The sequence below is a fragment of the Pteropus medius genome, unplaced genomic scaffold (genome assembly GCF_902729225.1).
Source record: "Pteropus medius unplaced genomic scaffold, Ma_sr-lr_union100, whole genome shotgun sequence".
Lineage (NCBI taxonomy): Eukaryota > Metazoa > Chordata > Mammalia > Chiroptera > Pteropodidae > Pteropus > Pteropus medius.
Genome location: NW_024352789.1, coordinates 605,662 through 628,630, shown reverse-complemented (window position 1 = coordinate 628,630; position 22,969 = coordinate 605,662). Strand labels below are relative to the sequence as shown.

The following is a 22,969-nucleotide window of genomic DNA, read 5'->3' as shown; positions in this document are numbered from 1 at the left end:
TGTGTGTGTGTCACTGCCGGACTCGGGACACGGGCTGTGGGGGAGGGGAGGGCGGCCCAGGTGTCCTCATGGCTCCCTGAAAAACAAAGTGGCCCCTGCTTGCGCCCCTGTTCTGAGACTCGATGGCCGTTTTGGGAGACGGAGCCTGAGCCGGTGTGAGACAAGAGAGAAGACTCCGGTCGCCCTTCGAACTGCTCACTGGCTCTGCATCCCAGGCGACGGGCAGGAGCACGGGGTTGCCCGGGCCACCGCTTTCCCTCTGACGCCACCCCTCTGAGGTGGAGGGACCGCAGAGAGCACGGTAAGCTGACACCCAGGACTTCGTCAGCGTGATGAGCGTCTCTTCAGCCTCCTGAAACGAGGAGCCAAGATGGTCTGGAGCTTCCAGGACACGGTGGCGGAAATCCCGCAAATGACGGCCCAGTGGGCAGGGGCCAAAAGGTGACGGGAGAAGGCTGTCGTCATGACCAGGTGACAGGCGGGCAGCCGGGAGCCGAGGTGGAACGTGGGGAACCTGGACGTCCGCCGTCCGCCTTCGCCTCTGGCCTCTGGGAACCCGGCTGGCGACAGGCTGGGCCAGGAGGGGAGGGACCTCGGGGCCGAAGCTTTGTAGCCTTGGGCGGGCTTGGTGAGACCCCGACACGTCACACTTTCGTCTGTCATTTCTGAGGCCCGTGCCGGCCCATCCCCGCTGTTCCCTGCTCCTCGCTTTAATTTTGCTTTTTTGTGTCTGGCTGTCCTCTGTGACCTCTGCATCTCAGGTGTGTCCCGGGCCGACGCCTCTCGTCCCCGGTTCTGAGCGCCTCTGGGGATTCCTAGCTGTGCTCACCGGAGTCTGAGGACTCCAGTTTACGACGTGTCGGCCGCTGCTAGTTACTGCTGCAAAGGAAGCCTAATTTTTATGATGCTGGCAGTTACGCAAACAGATAGTCGAGCACACTCTGGGACCGACGCGTCTCCATGTGCGGTCTGCAGGGCCCTCGTGCGGGCCGTGGCTTCCCGGGGCCCAGGAACCACCTGTTTCTCACGGGGTGCCCTGCACTCCCCGTTCCGGACCACGTGCCCAGGGCCCTGTCCCCAGGGCCTGGTTTTAGAGCAGCGGCTGTCCCAGCGAGGAGTCCCGGGCTCGGTGAGGTCGGCGCACCTAGACCGCGTCGCAGGGCATCGAAATAGACCGCACGCTGCTGTGAAGTTAAGTTCAGTCTCGCACTGTCATCTGGGGTGGACGGCTGTGGTCGGCAGCACAGGTGAAAAGAGGCAAGCGGGGAAACGGACGCTGCCGCCCCGTCCGCGGCCCGCCGCCGGGCCTCGCCGCCGCGGGCGGGTGGACGCCCCTTCGTCGGCCAGTGCAGCCGCGCTGGCCAGTCCTGACCCGCCCGTCTGGGATGAAGGTTAATGACTGGCGTTCTGGCTCTGACGCTAGTACTAGGTGACCTCCGGCCAGTCACTGCACCGACTCAACGTTCGGTCTTCGCTTCCACGAAACGGGGACAACTGCAGGGGGCTCCACGAGGGTTAACTAGCTCTCCGATCTCGGGCAAGTCCCTTCACCTCTGTTGCTTCGGTTCCCTTCCTGGTAAAGTGGGTTTCGGTCCCTGAAAGGGCCGTTCTGAAGATTACGTCAAATCGTGCATACACGCGACCTGCTTCCGATGGCAGTGGCCTGACGTTACTGCCAACCTGGGTTACGAGGAGCGGGTGAGAGCACGGCACGCGGGTGAGGGACGGGGGGAGGCTCTTTGTGCCGGTGGGGTGGGCAGACTGGCCCCGGCCAGGGCGACCCCACCACCGAGGAGATGGCTTTACCCAGCAGTCAACGGCGGGAGCCCACGTAGGGGCCGGGATGCTGATGCTGTGGTTTTAAAAAGCTCTCTCTGGAAACAGGATGGAGAGGGTCCTGGAAGATAAATGGAGAACAGGAAAGGGGGAAAAAGAGCAAACTCACCACTCTGTAGTTAGGAAAAGTTTTTTCCATTTAATACTAGACTTTCAAGGATTGAGATGCAAGCTTTTTATGCAATTACATCCAATGTTAAAATTGGTAATACATAATTTACAAAGATTAACATCAAAACAATCATCTATTTAGATATGCTTTTGTAAAAAGGAAATATATTAGCAGCATTTATATTTTCCGCAATCACACAGCCTACAGACATGCAGACTAACGGTCTCTATTTGCAGTGATGTAGTGCTTCGCCCCGCATTTCAAACACCAAAACCCGCCTGGCAGCTAGGGGGTTCTTTTTATTTCGTTATTATAAAATAACCGAAAAATAAAAAAAGGCATTAATTTCTACACCAGTAAGAAAAAACAAGTTTTTGCACTTACCTAACATTTGATTGTCTAAAAAACATTTCAGTTTTTAGTCTTTCAACAAAAGAAAGATAAAATGACAGAGCGTAGTGTCTTTTGCTTCTGTTTTCGCATTTTACAAAGTTTTTTTTTCTTTTTTCGTCTTTTTTAAAATTTTAGTGTTTAACACTATTAAAGGAAATATTGAACTTTAAACTCTTTCTTGTCACTTTCCTGCTTTTGACTAAAAGGAGACCCCCAAAGTGCCCCTGCCCCGCCTCCCTCCCACCTGGCTCCCTGAAATGCAAACCAAAAGAAACCCCTCCGACGGCTCGGACATGCGATTTCTCCAGCTCCACACGTGAGTAGCTGACACCCAGGCCTCTTAGTAATGTACAGTGCTTCTCTACAGTAAGAAAATACTCCAAACTATTTTCTTAATTCTCTTTTTTCTTTAATAAAATATTTATTCTGCTTTTTCTCTGCTCGAGGGGATCTCTGGCATCCCCTTTCTCTTTTGTTTTGTATTTTTTCCCTCAAGATAGACACAGAAAGGAGGAAAAGAAAAAAAGCGTCAATGGAATGGAAGGTGGTCAATGTTTCTACCTAAACGAGTCAGAGCGTCGTCGTCGTAGGGAAATGCAGTCAGGACAGCGTTGGTCCAGAATCAGAAGAGGTGACGGGGCTCGTTGCTATCGTATTGCTTACTGGTCGGGCAGCGGATATATCTACACATACACATACGTACATATATACACGCACACGGCTTGGCACGTTTAAACCATCTTTCCTCTTAGAAGAACATCTAAAACGTATATGCATATGTATGTCTGAGAGAAAACAAAGCAAAGCCTTTTCAATTTTACTTTTAAAGAGACAGCATTGTCTGAACTTCTGGCCAAGAGAATGGGAAGGAAGGAAACACCCTGGATAGCCCCCCGACGAGGAAGTCGTCAGGAGGGTGGAGGAGACGGGACTAGGGGTGGGGTCGACACACTGTCTCTTTAAGAGGTGGACACTGAAAACTGTACAATTAAGAAAACAAGAGTAGTGTTTTCAATTGCTAATCTACACTCACAGCAAATACTCTGATAGGCGAATACTGTTCAACAGTCTATGTAGTGACTTTCGTTTGGCGGGGGTTAGAGTTCATTTTTATGTAGGTTTTAAGATGATTTTACTTTGAAATGAATCTCCATTCGCACAGCATAGCAGACACACACAAACCACAGCGCATAAACCGCCCATGTGCTGGCGGGGGCCTGGCCTTCCGTTAGAAAAAATTACGTCTGGCAGGTTATGAAGGTTAAAACAGGTAATTACAGTAAGTACTGTGCCCTTCTGACCCCATGGGGGCCTGCCCTGTTCCGTGGTTCCGTTCTGGGGAGCAGAGGTAGGGAGGGGGCAGCAGTTACAAGTGCTTTGAGCTGTCAACTTGTGTTTCGTTTTGACCTGTCGGCAAGAAGGGAGTGTGGCCCGTCACTGTCGGGGGTCTGGGGGGAAGCCCGGCCACCGCCCGGGCTGCGGAGGACAGATGGCGGGGGCCGGGTCGATCCCTGTGGATTCTGAGTTATACCTGGGTATAGGAAGCAGCTTCTGAGCAGTGCCTGTGGGGTCAGAGGATGACACAGAGAAGCCCAGGCCGGGGGAGGGGCAGTGCTGTGACGTACCAAAGGTCTCGGTCATCCCCTGCGTGCTCCCCTCCCCGCACCCCGCGAGCCCTCAGGGTGGAGCAGGAGAGGAAAACGAGATAAGCCGAGCTGGTCAGATGGACCCTCCTCTTCCTCTCCAGTAGCTCCAAGGTTTACTAAGTACCTAATGTCACCGACATGGCCCCATGCCCTTGCTGGACGGACCCGTCCCACCCCTGTCCACTCAGAGGACAGGAGGCAGGGCTATGCGCGCCGCGGGGTCCCGGAAGCCGAGGCCCGCGTGGCCGAGGTTCACTTCCGGAAGCTACTTTCTGGGACGAACAGAGTGCGCCTTCGAAGCTTCCTGCCTGATCCTTCCTCCAGCAAGTAGGTCACGTCGATGGCTGAAAACAGAACCGAGAAGGCTCATGAAAATGCCCGCTGCCCGCCTTGCTCCGGACGGAGCGCTGAGGCGGCAACAGGTGTGCGGTGACCTCCTTCCTCGGCCACAGGTCAGCAGGAGACCCTCTCACGCCCCGGCCGCACTGCCAGGACGACTGGACGGTGTCCTCCTCTTAGGACGCCCTCCACTCTGGGCGAGTAACGGCAAGTTGTTCCTTTCCTCCCCTCCCCCTCGCCTCCCATTGGTCTCCGGCCCCAGACAGCAGCCACGCCCTTCTTACCATTTTTCCCAGGGATTTTGTCCAGGAGACTGAGCAAGATGTGGTTGAGCCGCTCCCGCTGGCTGTGCCGTCGCTCCTCCGGGGAGCAGGCTGGCTGCGCTTCTCGGCTCCGCTCCTCTGGCTTCCGGTCCCCCTCGCTGGCGTCGGCTCCGGCCCCGTCCCGTTCCGGCTCCACCGGGCTGGGCATCCCATCGGCTGCTTGCTCCTGGCTGGCCAGGACCTCTTCAATCAAGGGCAGAGCGTCGTCCTCCTGGCCCAGGTCCTTCAGGGGAGGCTTTGAGCGCTCGGACTTCCAGGATGACCTGCCGGAAGGACGTGCAAACCTGGAGTCAAGCTGAGCAGGTCACTGGGGGCTGGAGGGGACGACGGGCCGGGGCCTCAGGACGGCTGAGACCAGAGCCTGGTGGTCAGAGCCGTGGCTTGGGGCTAGGGAACCTGGCTTGGTGTCCGCTTCGTTATCTCTGAATGAACCACCCCGTCTCAGAAATTTAATTTCTATTTGTAAGTTTCAATTTTTTTCCTGCTTTCTTTCAGGAATCCGGCACGTCCGTGAAATACACCAGAGCTGGTCACACTGCTCAGCGAGCTCTCACTGGCCGCTTCGTGAGTACTGAGAAGTGTGGCACAGCCCTGCGACACCAACGGCCCGACTGCAGCCAGCATCTCGGGGGAGGTTCGCGTCTCTGAATCTTTCCGCATCTCACACTGAGCGCTCCGTCCACGGAGTAAGCTATCGGTGGAGGTGAAGAACTTGCTGTGCCCCACTCGGCGGAAAAAGGGACCGAAGAGAAGCCTCGGTGCTGGATTCGAGAACCCCTCCCACGCACGAAACGAGCCCAGACACCACAGCCCGGCCGCCCGCTCTGCTCCTCGACCACGGCCCCTGGGGTGACGCGCCCTGGGGTCATGGGGAAGCTGCAGAAACCTAAGGAAGGGGCTTTTCGGACTCTGTCCAAATCCTCTTCTTTTCCATCTCCAATCGTTCAAACCTAGACCTGCCCTTGCTGCTGGCTCTACGCTGGGCTCCTCTGCGAGAAGAGGAACTCCGGCAAGGTGAGGGGGAGGGAGGGGCAGCTGGCATGAGGGCAGGGGCAGTGTCACCACTCCTGGGGGGCTCCCCTCACAATCCTCCCAGAGAGGAACTCGCCCTCCGTTCCTCTTGTAGTTGTCTGGGACATAGTGAGGCTGCAGAGAAGAAAAGGGAGCAGTAAGCGTGTTGCAGGAGCGGGCGATGCTGGGCCGGATGATCCGGGGCCCACTCAGGGTTCGGGGGGTGCGGAGGGAAAGGCGGGAAATAGGGCTAGAGCCCGTCTGAGCCGGGAGACTGCGTTTGAAGTTCTGCCGGCCACAGTGGCAAAGACAGGCTCGCAATTCTTTTTGCTCCGTCCCAACTTTTAAGTAGTTAACGCTGGCGTTTCCGAGGTAATCGGTGAGCGGCTGACTGAGCGAGCAAGCCCAGAGAGTTCCAGATGGGAGGCAGGGCTTGTTGGCGGGAAACACATGTGAAGTGAACAGTTTAGTAAAATCTGAAGAGCATGGGGAAAACAGGAGCACGAGGCTTGCGTTCTGGTTACGCTATTTCCAAGCATTTAGGTTCCAACGGGCCCACTCGAGAAGACTCAGGGACGAGGACAGCATCTCGCTGGGCTTCGCTACAGCAAAGGGAGGGTGACCAAAACCTCTGTGGACGGCGCAAAATAATCTGAGGACTGTGTTTGCAATGACTTGAAAAAAAAAAATCACGCATAGAAAAAAGACTGGTAACGAGAATGTTAATGCAGTTACTTCCAGGGTGGTGGGACGACAGGCACGCGCTGCCTAACGATGGGGACGGGTCCCGAGAAATGTGCCACCGGCCGTGGTCGTACGACAGCGCGGCCCCCGGCACACCCGGGCGGTCAGGTCCCTCGCCCGCTCGCGGGCTGTGGGCCGGGATGGCACGTCACTGCACTGGGTGTCACTGCACTGGGCGTCACTGCACGGGGCGCTGGAGGCAGCTGGAACGCCATGGGGAGTAGGTTCGTATCTCAGCCCGGACGAGACGCCGTGAAAACACGGTATGGGAGATGGAAGGCGGTGCACCTGCGCGGGGCGCCGCCCACGAACAGAGCCCAGGACTGGGGGTCGCGCTGGGGGAGTCAGTGCGTGAGCGGTGCGTGGACTTGGCACCTGGGCCACACGCCCTTCACAACACAACGCGAGATTCCATGGAGCACGGCGGAAGACGGAGCGATCGAGGGGCACGGCAAACACGGCCCACCGTTCACAGCGAACGTTTCTCATCTGAGCGGAAAGAGTGCCCCGCGATGGCGACCGACAGCACAGGAAACACGTGCGCGGGGAACAGCGCGTTATCACGATCGAGCACCGCGGACCGCACCGACGGCACGCGCTCCACGCCGCACGCCTGGCGGCGCCACGCGCACGCGGGCTGCGCGCTGTGCTGCGACATCAGGCTGTCGCTGGGCAATGGAAATTTTCCAGCTCCACGATAATCTTGTGGGACCAACGTCGTTATGCGGCACGTGACTACACCATTTTTCTTAACGCTTCTGTACCTTTCAAATTTTACATCATGACGTCTTACATTTGAAATCCAGGGACGGAAAGAAAAGCCGTGAATTATTTTCACAAAAGGTTTCTCAGGATTCTTGCTATCCCTTCTACTCGCCTTTTAAAATTATAGGTGTGGAAAACAGAACAAAATCTTTAAGGTGGAGCTCAAGGGCGAAAAATATAAAGAGGTGAGAGAAAAAAGGAGGAAAACCTGACTAAGGTATAATCGGGAAATCGAAAATATCCTGACACAGCTTATGCCAGACTTTGCCGAATAAATGTGCTTATGTCGCTCAGACACCCCAAAGAGGGGGACTGGCGAGGAAACCGGGTGAAGTAGCAGAGAGCCACCGGGAAGCCCCAACGGTGCACCCCGCACACGCAGCGGGGAGGGGAGGCCGGCACTTACGGAGAAGTCTCTCCTGGGGGTGAGCCTCTTGGGGAAGTGATCGAAGGCATAGGGCCTGGTGCACACGGGGTAGCGGTTCCGGTGGATCTTGTAGAACAGGTGTGCGGACTTGTCGAGCCGGTAGTCGCAGATGTACACGTCCTGCTCCCTCACGCCTTTGGGTCTCCCTGTGGGCCCGAACACGGGTGAGTAAGCCTCCCACCTGCCCCCTGCCCCCCCGAGCTGCCCCGGGAGCGCCACACGCCATCGGGAGAGCAGTCAGCCCCAGAGGGGAACAGGCAGCACTGCCAGCATCTGGCGACTGCAGGAGAAACGAGAGTCCCTGGACGCTGGCACCAGGAGAAAGGGCATCTGCGGGGCGGAACGAAACCAGAGATGCAGCTCATTGGAGCGCTGCAGGCATTTCAAGGGGAGACTCTGAAGGAGAGACGGAGCGGCTTGAGGGGGAAGCTGGGAGGAAAGGGGCAGCGCAGGCGAGGAAGGCACGGGTGGGAATGAACGCTTCCCAACGGGGTGGGGCGGGCGGCCGGGGCCTTGAACGGCGTACGTGTGGTAAGTGTGTCGTCTGGACTCCGCTGCTGTGAGGCTGAGAGGAGGCGCCAGGCGACAAACTGGGCCACGGCAGACAAGGAACTTCCACCGTGAGCCGCAGACTGGGCTGAGTGCCTCGCAGGTCACTTACTCACTTACTCGCGATGCAAGTCTCTCAAGTCGGTGCTAATCCCGATTTTCACCGGGCTGAGCAGCCGGCCCAAGGGCATGCGGGGGAGCGTGGTGGGGCTTGGACACGAAATTAGACTGTCGATCCCACGGCCCGCACTGCTAACCACGAAGCTTAGAGAGCGACTGTGCTGCTTTTGTTTAATATACACCTGCCCCTCGATTTACAAGGTTTTTGTTTTTTGTTTTTAAATACACCGTAAATATTCCCATTTTTGCCGACTTTTTACACGTGGTTTCCATTTATGTGGTCTCATTTTATGCAGTTCTTTTTCATTTCCGTTACTGGCGATTACTCTTTCTAAAAAACAATAGCTTAACCCAGCAACGTACAAAGAACTAACACTTACTGACACAATTATGATCTTCCCGTTCATTGGATGGCAAATAAAAAACCTTGGGTGACTACTGATGTTTTTCGGGATTTTATAAGTATTTTACTGTAGAAGCTGAATGTTATGTGAAGGAAAAACATCTTCCCTTTCAAATACTTTTACTTTTAGGTAACGCACCTGGTCGCCCACACGATTTAGAGCATCCAAGTACCAGCGCTGTGTATTTGCCGCCAATACAACTTCTTTGGTCCAATCTTTAAATCAAGGTATCATTTCTACCTTTAAGATTAATTATATTAAGTTTTAATGACATTTTTAATAAATTTGAAGATAATGAATCATAGTTATAGAAGCCTGGAATAAATCCATCATTTAAAATTATTTCTAGAATATTGCTTTAGCTTTGAGTGCTATGAAGCCGTCAGCTTTAAATGTTGGCTGGAAAGCAGCACGGCCAGAAGTGGTCGCACAGGGAATGCGGTTCCAACAACTGCAGAAGGCGTCACTGGCTTTGTTAACTTATTAAATAAATTTCAAGAAGAAGGAAGGCTCTGACAGTTTGAATACAGATATTAATGAATTACTGGTTGGTCACAAATTAACCGGTAATGAATTAATTCACTTAATATTTGAAGTCCATCCTGCTGATAAATATGGCAGCGACCTTGAACCAGCTTCCTTCACTGCAGGAAAGACTTAAGAAGCTCTTCCATTGGCCACAAAACTGCAATTCTAGGTTATTGATCCAAACATCCAAAGAGCCTTAAAATTTCAAATAGATTTTAAAAAATGTTGCAGTGAATGTCAAAGAATCGATGGAACCTTAGCAAAAGGTGGGGCTGGGAGAAGGTTGCCCAAAAGCACGAGCACAGACAACGAAGCCGAAGCTGTGCTTCCGGAAAGTTCCCGCGGTGAGGACGGTGACTTTGTGCCCAACGAAGAGAAGGTGACTGCTTCAGGTCACAGCTCCGGCACTGACAGCGAACTAAATCTATTGTTTTTCTGAATTTTCATTGGTATCTTTTTGTGAAAATACGTGAAATGAGTATTTTGATGTCAGCCTATTTCTTTAGTATTTTTTTGGTCTAGTGGACTCTTTTTATGTGGTTTTCTTTCGTGTAAAACAAAGACACGTGGGACGGATAATCTGTGTGAATCAGGGACACACGTGGGGCTGATGACGGCCTCAAGGACTGTGGAATGGGCGGGTGAAGGGCCATCGGCTCACAAACACGAACAGCACTAAGTGCGCAGTACTAAAAAATGCTAAAATTAAAAAAAAGAGAGTGTCGCTGAGTACCAAATACTGGGTAAAAAAAAGGAAACAAAATAAAGAAAAAAGACAGCAGTTCTCCGAAGCGTCACGGCTGGTCTTGGACAGAGAGGAGAAAGGGGTGGCCACTGCGGCTCGATGACAGGACAGATCGTTTCTCAAGGAGCCCAGAGCACCCACCTTTACAGTACGTGTAAAGGTCCAGGACGCAGCAGGTCCCCACGACAGCCTCCAAGGGGATGATCTCGTAGAGCGGCACCCGGAACAGTTCGTTGTGATAGAAACGACGGGATGGAGAATGGTGGGTTTCGTGGGGCCGGAAATAATGGTGGCCGAAGGCGAAACGCTCCTCTCTGAAAGAGGAGAACAGGAGAAAGGTGCGGAGCGGTCAGCAAGGCCAGAGCGCTCGGCGCTGTGCAGGAAGGGCGCGGCCGGAGGGAGAGACAGGGCCGCGCACGTACTTCTCATTCTTCCAGAGCTTCTCAATGCGGAAGATGTCGAGCTTATCTCTGTTGATGTGAGACAGCAGTCGATAGGACTGACGGACGGGGTGGCCATCAGGGGTGCGCCGACTGTCCCTCATGAGATACACGCAGTCGCCTGGGAAGGCAGAGAACACGGGAGGAGGTTAGAAGGGGTCCTGCGTGAGTTGTCAGGCCCCACCGATCTGACCCAAGGTCTTCGCAGCAGGAATGTAAATCTACGACGGCAAGGACAGCACTCCTGCCGGCCGCCTAGCGGACATGCTGAGCCCCTCCAGACTGTGACAATAACACGAGGTGGGGCGTCCACCTCGTGGAATCCTGGATGTCCTTCCCAGTCTTAAAATTCGCTTTATGACACCCTGGGCTCTCCAAATCAGTTTCATTTGGTGGAAGAGAAAGGCACGTAGGACTGAGGACCAAAGGATAGAAAATCCTTTATTCTGTCGCTCTTACGGAGACAGTAAACGCTATGCGGACAGCAGATACCGCCCGCCCCTCAGAGAGTCAGCCGTGACGCGCAGGGCGAGCCCTGTGCACGCACCTTGACGCAGCAGCAGGTCATCTCGCAGCAGACAGATGAAGTAGACGCAGCCGGGCTGGGCGTAGTGGGGCCGCGGGATCATGGGCACCTCCTGAGGGGAGCAGAAAGCCAGTGGGGCCGGGCCGGGGCCACATGGCCAGCCCGCTGCTCGCTATTCAAGGGGACGAGAACCGAGACCGTGAATTGACGGCCGGTGCCGACGGACGGTGAGCCATGCTGACACCACAGGTATAAAAAAGATGAAAGCGCCTGGCCTTTAACACTTGGGAAAGTGAGGGCAGAGGAGAAAATGGGCAGGCCGAGGGCCCCGGACCAAAGGCGACGACGCTAGCTGTGCAGCTGCTCTGTGCCGCCTGGAGGGCGTGCGAAACGCGTGAAGGGGACTTCGTCGCCATGACTGGGGAGGCTCCAGCTCTGGTACCCAAGGGCCGGGGAGACGGCGCTCTGCAGCCTGTCTCTCGAGACATGGAGCTGTCCACTTGGAAAATGCTGCCTGGACAGTGACGGCGGCGACGTGCCCGACACATGCGTAAACGGGGCAGAGCCGAGATAAAAGCCCATTTGATACCATGGGCGAGTCACAAAGCCGCCGACCCTCCCGGAAAGCAGCCCCACCCTGAGTCCAGTGCTCTTTTCGCCCAAATGCCGAAGAAGTCAGGAGGGCCGCAGGGGCTGCTTCGCACACGGGGCCAGTGGCGTTTACAGAAAGCCTGGCTGCGTGTGGCGCACCGCCGCACCCACGGATCCGAGTGTTTCACTGTCCCTCGGACCACGCCCCTGAGAAAGGGCAGGGGGAGACACGACCCTCCATGCAGTGCTGAGAAACTGAAGCGGGGGAGGGGGCGCCGAGTGACTCATCGAGGGCACCCGGAGCACCGGGAGCGGGGCGGAGGGGACGGCACGGGCCGCATCGCCTGCTCGTCCCTCGGGGCGTCGCGGGAGGGCGGCTTACCCGGTCCACAGGCCGGGGCTCGCAGCGCTCACAGAGGTAGTGCTCCACGTCCGCGTGCACGCCCATGCAGTCACAGTGCTGCCACACCTGCGGGAAAGGCGAGTGTGCAGCTGGGCGCCTTGGACCTACTGACGCACGTCCCGGCGGCCGGGACTACAGACGAGCGGAGGACAGGGCAAGCGGCAACGAGCCAAGGGACGAGCGCGCGCGTGACAAATCCGAAATGGAAAACGGGAAGGGGAAGGACCTGTCTGGACACACGCACAGACACGGCGTCACAGTACACAGATCCGGAAGTGTGGAGTCAGACAGAGAACTGCGGAATGCGCGAGCGAGGCATCGGGTGTGCTCTCACTCAACGACACACGTCAGTGACACGGCGACCGCCAGAGCCTTTGGCGCTCCGTTTCTGCTCACTCTCACCTAGTCACGTCCTCCCAACCATCCTGTGTGCAGCTCCCTTTTCGAGTCAGGTAACGCGTTCAGAGACACCCAGTGGGGCTGCTAGGGCTCTGCCCGGGCCGCCCGCCCCCGCCCCCGGAGCTCTCTGCCTTGCACCCCCGGACCGGTGCGGTCCAGAGCGCCGGTCCTCACATGCCTGTCGGCTAGCGCACCGGCCTGCATCCTAGCATTCTTCTGACCCGGGCTGCGTGAGCCACGAGCAGTGGAGAGCGGGCAGAAAGAATGGGAGGTAGGAAAAGAAGGGAAGGAGGCTTCTGGTCGAGATGGCGCAGCCGGGAACGCTGTGCCTGCCTCTTTCCACAACCACGTCAAAATTAAATCTACAGCACAGACATCATTGGGTGTCGCCTCAAGTCTAGCTCAACAGAAGTCCTGCAGCTGAGGACACACAGAAGAGGCCACCATGAGACTGTAAGACACACAGCCCAAAGCAAAGCCAAACAATCTCAAGGTTTTTGAGACGGCCTCCGAAGAAAACATGACGACAAGCGATGCACCGAGAACACTGAATACTGACAGTCCGCCTGTGGTCCTTCCCGGAAGGCGCTTTGCCACAGGTGGCAATAAAATGACTCGTCTGGAAACCAAGGGAAGAACAAAAGAAGCGGAAGATGAAACGAAAGAGGTGAAAAAGGAGAAAGACCAGCTGGTGAAAGGGGAGGGGTAACAGACCAAGGTAAAGTTCAGTTCCACAAAGAGCCCATCGTGCTAAGCCGAGAGAGGCACACGCTGCTTCTCTGAATGTGGTCGCCGTGCCCGTCAGGACTGGGTTTCTGCTTCGCCTCCTGAAGCTCACCATGCACTTGTCACACTGGATCATGAGGCCTTCGTCCTTGTAGAGGCCACAGATACAGCGGATGACGTCGTCGTCCTTCTCGTGCCCGTTCTCCTTCTCGGAGACGGAGGTCTCACTGCTGTCCGCCTCACTTGCTGTCTCTCCCACAATCTCATCGATTTGGGCCGATGCCTCGTGCCGGGCGTTGTAATAGGCCTTTCGGAGGCGGCAGACGTCTCTCCCGATTGGGGATTTACGTCCATAGTACTTCTGAAGAAAGCAGAAGAAAGAAATCACGTTTAGTCTTGTCAGTATGGCTGACAAACATAGCCAAAGAGGAAGCAGGGTTTGCTTTACCCTCCCATTTTGGTTAACAGATCTCCAATGCCAGCAAATAAGAGGGCCAGGCAGCTGAAAACCACTTAAACTGAACCAAAATGAATTAACATTACAATCGGCATGGTCGTTTTTCCATTTGGTCTGTTGTTCTGTCATTGGACTTCTTTCACAGGCCTCACTGTCCACTCGATAAAATACATAGGGACCAAGAACATGAACGTCACAAGAATAATGTCGTAGAGTGGCTCCCCGTTCCCCTGCGTCTTGCAGGTCTCAGGGACAGAGCTGCGAGTGGAAACGCACAGGGAAGCCGAGTTTCGGCAGGAAGCACCCTAAGTCGGGACGGCTCTACTTCTTCTCCCACTTGTCTGTTTTTCTAGTCCCTTATCTTCAACCTCGATTCTTTCTTCACCTAAGGCCTCCTTTCCCCTTCCAACACCTGTCCCGGCTATTTTGAAATCACTGAGCACGTTTCTTCTGCGCCATACAACACTCCGCCTTCCCCTTCCAATCGGGTCAAACCACCTTCTACCGAGCGTCACCCATTGGGCACCTAGTCGCGAACACCCCCGTTCCGATCTGAAGACACGTTTATAACGTTACTGAGTGTGATTTAAATGTACTGAAATGTCCGTACTCTGCGAATTATAAAGGTTCAATACAAAATGAGGCTTTTACAAAAATATGCTTTTTTGGGAATATGCTTTAACCTTCCACGTTTGTCATAGCGATGTCTCTACTACACAGGAGCCCACGATATTCAGCGCACCGTAATCCTTAGGCTAGGGGCACTCGGAAATAACCATCGACAGAAGAGGCAGGAATCTAGCAGCCCTAGAAGCGCTCTGTTCGTGAAGACAGGAGCTACCTCGGCGTTCCGGAAGACCTTGAGCATGTCGGCGTCGAAAGCCTCCACGGTTTTGTAGTAGCCGGTGAGGAGCTGCTTCTCTATGGTGGACAGGTCCAGGGGCTCGGCGATCTTCTCATAGTAGTCGGCGTTCCTGGAACGCAAAGCCAGGTGTCAGTCTGGCACACAGCGCGTTTCTAAAACTCAGATGGTTCCCACACACGGAGCTTACTTTTTCTTTGGGGGGAGGTTCAGAAGCGGTGCCGCCAGCGCCTGTCGGGAGGAGTCTGCAAAAGAACGCACGCGTCAGTGGGGCGCTCGGGAGCAAGGGTGGCAAGCCTCGCTTCTCACCCGGAAACGCGGCATCCCCCCAATTAAAAGTTAGGAAAAAAAATCCAAGTCTTTTTGAGGCCTGACTATGAAAAATGCAAGGATGTCCCAGAAACGTGGGCAGCTAACGGCAGGGACCGGAAGGCACTTTCGGGACGGCCTGAGAGATGAAGGACAGAGTGTTCCGCAGGCGACGTCGGCGGGTCACGGGGAGGGAGTGGTGGTGGCGGACTGAGGCAGCCGGGCTGCTCAGGGCAGATTCCGGGGTCGACGAATCTCACCACGAATCCTAAACTGTCACTGTTCTCATCCAAAAAGTGTTTCCTAAATCTCGTTAACATTACGCTGTTGGTTTGGATTCGATTAAACTCCAGATAACGAATAATTTAGTATTGTAAATATTTTCTGGAATCCTTTTTCTTGTAACAGTTACTCTGTATTTACAAAAACAGAATGCATGTGCCCTGGGGCTTCTTCTCACTCGCTACTTTACTTCCTTTCTAGCAACTTACGATGCGGAGAGAAAAAGCCTGTTGCTTCCTGCCCAGAATGCAGTGCCATGCGGATATACGATCGACTGCGGTTTCTCACTGGGCCAGGTGGGGCCAGCTGAGAAGGCACAGTGGGCTCTTTTGGGAATGTAAAGGCTACAGGTGTCACAAAACTTCATGTTTTAGGACAGGCTGGTCTCCCCTTTCCTCTCTATTACCTTAGGTTAACTATAAAAAGCCACTAGAAAGCAAGCACAAACAGAAGACAGAGAAAGAAAAGAAAAAAAAAAAATCTTCAGAAATTAAGGAAAGGAAGAAAGACCAGCCAAAGCTGATGGCAAAAAGCAGCAATTATTTGTTAAAATATTTCGTCTTAAATATGTCCAGATTTTCTGGTTGTAAAAAGTCACGTACATTACCAAGCCACCTGTCCAAAATTAACTCCCCTTCCCCATCTTCCCGCTCCGCGCACGCCCAGAAGGGCTGTGGCGAAGGGGGCGAAGGCGCTTGCACAAAAACGCCTTTAGAGGAATTTTCTTGCAACTTTATTCTTGCTCCTTGACGCGGACTTTAGGGCCTGTGAAGCCTTTAAGTACATGCAAAATTACGTATATGCATTTTTCTAGGGCAAGAATCCACAGCTTTCACTCTCCAAGATATCCGTCCAAAGAACCGACGTATTAGATCTAGGGATGTAAAAACAGCCCCAAAGACCATGACCGGTCCCGAAACTCTAAACTCCAGCGTGAGGAAGAACTGAGTAACCCCCGAAATTCCTAACCCTGGACGGTCATTTGTGTTTGGCCTTGGATGCCTCTGGCAAGGGTAAGTGACACGAGTGTTCAGAACAGCTACGGAGGGCGCATCTGGGGGGCCGCGGTCACCTTTATAAGAGATGATGCCGTCGCAGATCTCTTTGAGGATCTGGGCCAGGCGGGCTGCCCGAGCCACCTCCACGTTTTCCTCCGCAGCTGCCAGCCGCCGCGTCCGCACAGACCGGGCTGTCTGCAGGGCGGAGAACTGGGTCATGAAGACGTCTGGAAGGGCAAAGTGACAATGAGCTTCAAGAAAAGAGGAGCTCGCTGGGGCTTTCTCTCTCCTTCCAGGAAAGCGGGAAGCGCGGCAGTCACCAGACAGGCAAGGCCGCGAGTCAGAGGGGCCCCATCGCGGCGCCGGACGCGGCTCAGTGCGGCTAGAGCTGCAAGTCTGGCCACGTCCACGTCCCGGCCTGTCGCTGGCCGTGTGACCTTGGGCAAGCCATCTCGGACTGTGTCTCGATTTCTTAACTGTGAGGTGGCGACCGCGGCCGGGCTTCCCTCGGGAGGCGCCCGTGCGGGTTGAGGATCCGCTACGTATCCCGCATCGAGGGACCTGCAGGCCACGGTGACGTCCAGGCCCCTGGTGGAAGCGGGTTCCTCCTCCCTCCCAGAAGCAGAAAGGAGGAAGCCGAGAGCCGGGAAGGACAGGTCATCGCTGATTGACCCCTGTACGTGTGCATCTTAACTTGTCTGGTGCAGCCCGAAAGGAATCCGTGGGAAGACTGTCGGCAGCCGCACGCACGGCTCCCACACAGCCCCGGGCCTACCGGACTTGATGTTGCCGTCGTCTCGGCAGATGCCGCTCCAGCGCGTGCGCAGCGACGCGGAGTGGATGCTGTCGCCCGTGTGCTTCACCTCCTCCTGTTTCTGCCGGATCTTCTCCCAGTTCCGGACCAGGAACACGTGATGCTTCAGCACGAAGTTCCTGCGAGGGGGGAGGAGGCGCGCCTGCGTCGTTCACTCAGTAAGCGCTTACTACATGCCATGCCAGGTGGGCCGCTGCGAAGATGCTATAAACGCTTGTACGGTGGACACTTACCATTTTATGATCAAATAACGAAACGTGATTCAGTTTTGCATCTTGATTCCCCCGCCCATAACATTTCTCTATATTATTTACAAATACCTTCCAAATACAATTTAGAAACTGCAAAAATTCTAGCAATTGCAGCAGCCTGACTTGAAGGCAGAGCTTTATGGAGTTATCTGTACAAATCTGAGAGGAAGCTGCCAGGATGAAGTGCCGGCTTAGCATCCGTTAAGAGAAGGAACCGAACTGGCAGATAAGAGCAAAGACACTTAAAACAGGGGCGCGACGGGAACCTGTGCTGGGGCGGCCCTCGGCGCGGGTCTCTGCACGTGAACGGCCCACGTGTCTCGACTGACTCTACACAATTCTGATGATGCCATAATTTGGTTTTCACCCTAGTACACATAAAAAACAGATGTGACCTTGAATAAATCTCAAACTATGGGCCTCGGAAAATGGAGATAAATTGTGACATCACCTGGGGAGCTTTGTAAACTACCAATGCCTGGGTTTCACCTTCGAAAACTCTGGTTTCAGTGGTCTGGGTTGTGGCCTGGGCATGAGGAGTTTTGAAAAGTTCCTCAGGCTAATACGCAGCTAAAGTAGAGAAACACTGGATTAAACCATCTGTTTTACTGAAGTATAAACTTTCTATCACTCCAAGTGAAATAGGATAAAAGGGGCTAAAATTGTAGTAAAGTTACAAATAAGGATAAACTTTCTAAGATACTGGAGTGTGTAGTCAGCGGAGATGTTCCACATCTTGAAGAATAAGACGTGTACATTTACTTTGCTTACATCTGTCATGAACAAGTCGTATCTGAATACAGGGAAGAGCAAAAATGACCACTGAAGAGCCTTCTTATTGCTCTGTTACTATATTAACCAAGCAGAGATTCTTAACCTTCTCTGTGCCAGCAACTCCTCCGGCAGGCTGGTGCAGCCCTTCTCCGCACGTTTTAGAAGCATTTTAAAATTAACTTAAAATTTAAAGTCATTTTAATATACAGGATTAAAACGAAACTAAATACACTGAAATGTGGTTTTCAGAATGTTAAAAAAACATGGAATTGATACAGAAACAGTAATTTTTAATACATGGCAAGATCCAGCTGTGGGTTTACGACGACAGGAACCGAGGGAGAGATGAATGCGAGTGATATTCTGAGATGTTTGTGACGTGTGTAACATGACACAAAAATGTGACAAAATCATGGCGACTGCAAACACTACAGACACACACTCATTTTTTTGCCTACAGGTCACATCTGAAGGAAGGCTAAACTTCAGTTAGAAATCGGGGAAAGGAAAGACATGATTCCCCCCATTTGAGTTCACAGATCCCCTGAACCCTGCTCAAAGACCTCCTGCACGAAAGAAACGGCTCCACGCCACAGACGCCTGATCATTCTTAACTGACAAGCCAACCACATAATCTAAAGCACTCGGGAAAAAGAAAAAGCTCTTTACCTCTCTCGATTGGACATTGGCTTCATCTGTAACTGGGGGGTCAATCTTGTTGGAGTGTTGATATTTTCACTGGGTTCCTCGGAGAGGTGGCCTCTCTGAAAAACAGATGGATCAGACCGCAGGAGAAAACCATCGGTCGGGTCACTCTGGATTATATTAAAGCCACTGTGAAGACGCCACCCTCGCTAGTGCCCGTATCTCATACCGCCTCACGCGGCTCAATGAGAAGAGGCCGAGGAAGAGGCCGAGACGGTCACTCACCCGCTTCTTCAGCTTGTGCTTCGACTTCCTCTTCTCTTTGGAGCGTGTGGACTTCCTGTGCGCGGCCACCGGCTGGCTGCCTCTGCTGCTGGCCAGGCCGTTCACGCGCTGACTCTTGCCCCCGATGATCCCTCTGCATTTCTCAAAGCCGCACTTACACAGTTGCTTTGAAGGGAGAGAGAGAGAGAGACGCTTTCAGCCCGCAGCCTCGCGAACACGTCCAACAGGATGCCTGAGCATCTGGACGCCCGACGGCAAGTCTGAGTCACGGACTTTTCACACAGAGGAAAACACCGATAGAAAGTAAAGTAGGTAAGAACGGGCCTCCACTGCAGCGGAAAAGAAAGCTCGCACGCTGGGAAACCTTCACTGGAACAGGAAGGACCTGACTGGAGACTGCGAAATGATGGGCAATCCCTCCCTACGGAGTTCCGAAAGCCTGAGAGACCTCTGTATCCTAGAGACGTGGAGTGAAGGGTGAAACACTGTTTTCCCCAACGTGCTTCTCAAAGGCTACAGATCAGTCACGTCTGCTGAGGGCCCGCGTCACACAGAGCAATGTGACGAAGTCCAACCTCCCTCTTGGGTCTGTTATTCGTACCTGTTTTTCAACATTGAAGGAATGGAAGTTGTAATCGTAAGTGAGCTCGGTCCCAGCGGGCATGTCCCTCAGAGCGTACAGTCCGATCCGGTACACGCCGTTAACAGACCTGCGGACGGAAACGAGGCGGGGACGGGTTCTCAGTGCCACGCCCGACAACTGCCACAATGGCTGCGCCGGCCTCCAACCTGCCTGTTTCTGATCCAAGTTCTCAAGTCTCCTGACCAATCCCTCCACATTTAATCTACCTCCTATTCCACCCAGCACATTTAACGCCGTCGGACCAACAGTCCCAAGTCAGTTTTCCGGAAAACATGCCCTACGCTGTCAATTAGGATAGGTCATAACGTTTCCTGCTTGGGATTCAAAGTCCCTCTAAAACATGGCTTTAGTCTACTTATTATGATTTCCTACAGCTTACCTAAAACCTTCCACTCCTACCGACCTCCATCTCTCTCACCGCCGCGTGACCGTCTCTTCTGTTCTATTTGACATGAAGTTGTTAATGACCTTCCATGCACTGTTCTGGATGCTTTATTCAGCAGTTCCCAACATTTGTGGCACCAGAGACCGGCACTCCTACGAGACTCTAAGGCCTGATGATCTGAGGCGGAGCCGAGGCGGGATGCTGGTGCTGGGGAGCGGCTGCCCATACAGAGGAGGCTTCGCTCGCCCACCCGCCCGCTGCTCACAGGCCATGGACCGGTACCGGTCTGTGGCCCGGGGGTTGGGGACCCTGCTTTATCTATTCTAATTATGGCATTTTGTTGTACTAACTTATTTAATCCACCCAACTACTATGTAACAAAAGGTACTTCTGTTAGCTAGCACTACAACCCCCATTTTCTAAATGAGGCTGAGGCAGACGGGGTAAGTCACCTGCCCACAGCCAACAGGGCTAACAACTGGGCAAGTCAAGTTTCAAATCAAGGCAGTCTGGCTTCAGAAGCTTAACCGCTGTGCTGTACTGATGACAGGTCAGCTCACGAACCCTCAGAATGCCCTAAGAGACTGGCATTATGAGTCCCATTTTATACGCGAGGTATTGCTGGCTTACAGATTTCGTTCATGGTCACACGCAACTGCATTCAAAGCCAGGGAGTTAAGCCTAGGCTGTCTGATCCACGGCTCCCCCCATCCCCCGCCCGCCTCCCTGACACACGAGACACGTTGAGGGCTAGCCTGCATACTGCCCCAACAAATGTCAATTTCTCTCACCTTCAATTTTTGGTATTTTTTTTCTAAATTCACAAAGCATTTTATACAGTGGGTAGCAAACTTTGGCAGACAAACTTACCCCACGTCTTTGTAAATTCTTATTGGCACACAGCTAGATCCCAAAGTTTGCTGATGCTTGGTCTACGCCATAATATTTAAAATTTGATTCTATTCTGCACTGTATTACAATTTTGGAGGGAGGTATGACTTACACGGAGTAGCACACACAAACTTTAAATGGACAGTGGGCTGAGTTTTATAAATCCACGCGCCTCCGTCATCTCCCAGAAAGCCCGCGCTCTCCCGTTGGCAACCTCCCCACAAAGGCCTGCCCCACTCTGCTCTCCTCCTACGGATCAGTTTTGCCTGTTCTGAACTTCAAATGAATGGAATCGTACAGAATATACCAGAGTACGCAAAATGATACGCCCAGCTCCTCTCGCCCAACGTGACACTGTACTTGCCATGTGTCTTTACATTGCTGTGTAACATTTCATCACACAAACATAACACAATTTATATACCAATTCTACTGCTGATAAACATTTGTTTGTGGTTTTTAGCTATTACTTAAAAATTGTTCCTGTAAACACTCTTACACACGTCTTTTGAACACGAAGCACTCATGTGCATCGGGCACGTGCTGCGGAGTGGGGCTGCGGGGTTCCTAGGCATGTTGGCTTTGGGAGGTACTGGGGAACGTTTGTGAGTGGGTGCACCAACTGGCACCCCAGCGAACGCCCAAGCTTTCGTGCTGTGCGACACCCGTGCCAACACGCTGAGTCAACATTCTTTGATCACAGCCATTGTGGAGGGTTCAACTAACGCTAAGCAACAAGCACTCCTTATATGCTGAAGCTATTTAAAAAACAGGACTTTTTCTTATTGATTTGTAGATGCTGGATTTTATCCAGAAGCAAGGCCTTGGTCAGATGAACATACTGCAAACATCTTCTGTGTGGCTTGTTTTACACTCTTCATGTTATCTTCTGATGAACAAAGATGGTTAATTTATCAACTCTGTCCCTTTACAGTACTATTCATGCCCTGTTTAAGATATCTTTGCCCCAAGTCTATGAAAACATTCTTGTACGTTTCCTTCTAGAAATCTGTTTCGACTGTGATATTTAGGTCTACGATCCACCTTCGATGAATTGTGAGTGGACTGAGGTAGAAGCTAAACTGACTCAGTACGTTATTAAAAATCCGTCCTTTCCTGATCTGCAGTGGAACCTGTCATAAATCAGGTGACAAAACATTTATAGGTGTTTGCCTGAACTCTCTATTCATCTATTAATCTATCCCAAGCACATTCCTACTTTAATCAGTGAACCTCTACAGTAAGTCTTGAAATTTGGTAAAGTCCTTAAGTTTTGTTTTTCTTCAAGATTATTGTGCCTTTTTTAGGTCTTTTGCAATTGATGTTTTAGAGTCAGCTTGTCAATTTCCATAAAAATTGGATTTTGACTGGATTTGAATTTTATAGGTCTACTTGGTAAGATCTGACATCTCAAAGATATTTTTAACCCATAAAAATGGAATATTTCTCAATTAATTTAGGGTTTTTCCCCCATGTTTGGTGTTTTTCAGTATGGAGGTCCTACACACTTTCATTAGATTTATTCCTTATGCAACTGTCTTTTAAATTTCACTTTCTACGTGGTTGAGGGTAATACGTTGAAATACATTAAACATACTGAATTATACACTAATCTTGTTTCCACCCATCTTGCTAAATTCTCTTATTTACGGTATACGGATTTTTATTTCCATGTATACAATCATGAGATCTGTAAGGACATCCAGTACAAACTGGAACAGAAGTGGTGACAGTAAATATTCTTACAGGTTTATTACAGAGTCCCTTTGGCAGACTTAGTTCTCTTTTATTCCCAGTTTGCCGAGAGTTTTTATTATCAATAGTGTTAAATTCTGTCAAATGCTTTTTTGGGCCCCTACGATGTCATATGATTTTTTTGCCTTTATTCTGTTAATGTAGTATAAATTACATTGATTTTGTGAATATTAAACCAATCAGCCTTTAATTTCTGGAATAAACTCCACAAGGTCGTATTAACCTTTTCATATATTGCTAGATCGGATGTGCTAATATGTTATTTAGGGTTTTTGTGTCTATGTTCATGGGAGATACTGGCCAATATGTCTTCTTTTAACATCCTTGTTGGTTTTTGGATGAAGGTCATGCTGGCCTTATAAAACGAAAGCATTTATATAAGATTGGCAGTACAGGCATTATTTTTCTAAGTATGTGGAAAAATTACCAGGGAAGACATCTGAGTCTGGAATTTCTTTTGTCAGAAAGTTTTAATCATAGATTCAATTTCTTTGGTAGATTTTCAATCTCCTCGTGTTGTTTTTGGAATTTGGCACACTTGTAAAAAATTATCTGACTGAATATGTGAGGGTTTATTTCAAAGCTCTCTCC

General features: G+C 52.1%; 1 protein-coding gene across 5 annotated transcripts in view; it reads right to left on the bottom strand.

Annotated features, from left to right (window-relative positions):
- Positions 1–1,952: 1,952 nt before the first annotated feature.
- ASH1L (ASH1 like histone lysine methyltransferase) overlaps positions 1,953–22,969 on the bottom strand; it is a 108,147-nt gene continuing 87,130 nt past the window's right edge. For all 5 annotated transcript variants that reach the window (XM_039849607.1, XM_039849610.1, XM_039849609.1 and 2 more), the window contains 16 exons: positions 19,306–19,414; positions 18,705–18,869; positions 18,444–18,538; positions 16,711–16,868; positions 16,010–16,162; positions 14,537–14,591; positions 14,326–14,458; positions 13,140–13,388; positions 11,882–11,968; positions 10,930–11,020; positions 10,365–10,503; positions 10,084–10,256; positions 7,576–7,742; positions 5,756–5,795; positions 4,611–4,913; positions 1,953–4,331 (listed from right to left, as the gene is read on the bottom strand). In XM_039849607.1, the coding sequence (XP_039705541.1) occupies positions 4,240–4,331; positions 4,611–4,913; positions 5,756–5,795; positions 7,576–7,742; positions 10,084–10,256; positions 10,365–10,503; positions 10,930–11,020; positions 11,882–11,968; positions 13,140–13,388; positions 14,326–14,458; positions 14,537–14,591; positions 16,010–16,162; positions 16,711–16,868; positions 18,444–18,538; positions 18,705–18,869; positions 19,306–19,414 (2,209 nt within the window). In that variant the 3' untranslated portion in view covers positions 1,953–4,239. The remainder of the gene's footprint in view (positions 4,332–4,610; positions 4,914–5,755; positions 5,796–7,575; positions 7,743–10,083; positions 10,257–10,364; positions 10,504–10,929; positions 11,021–11,881; positions 11,969–13,139; positions 13,389–14,325; positions 14,459–14,536; positions 14,592–16,009; positions 16,163–16,710; positions 16,869–18,443; positions 18,539–18,704; positions 18,870–19,305; positions 19,415–22,969) is intronic.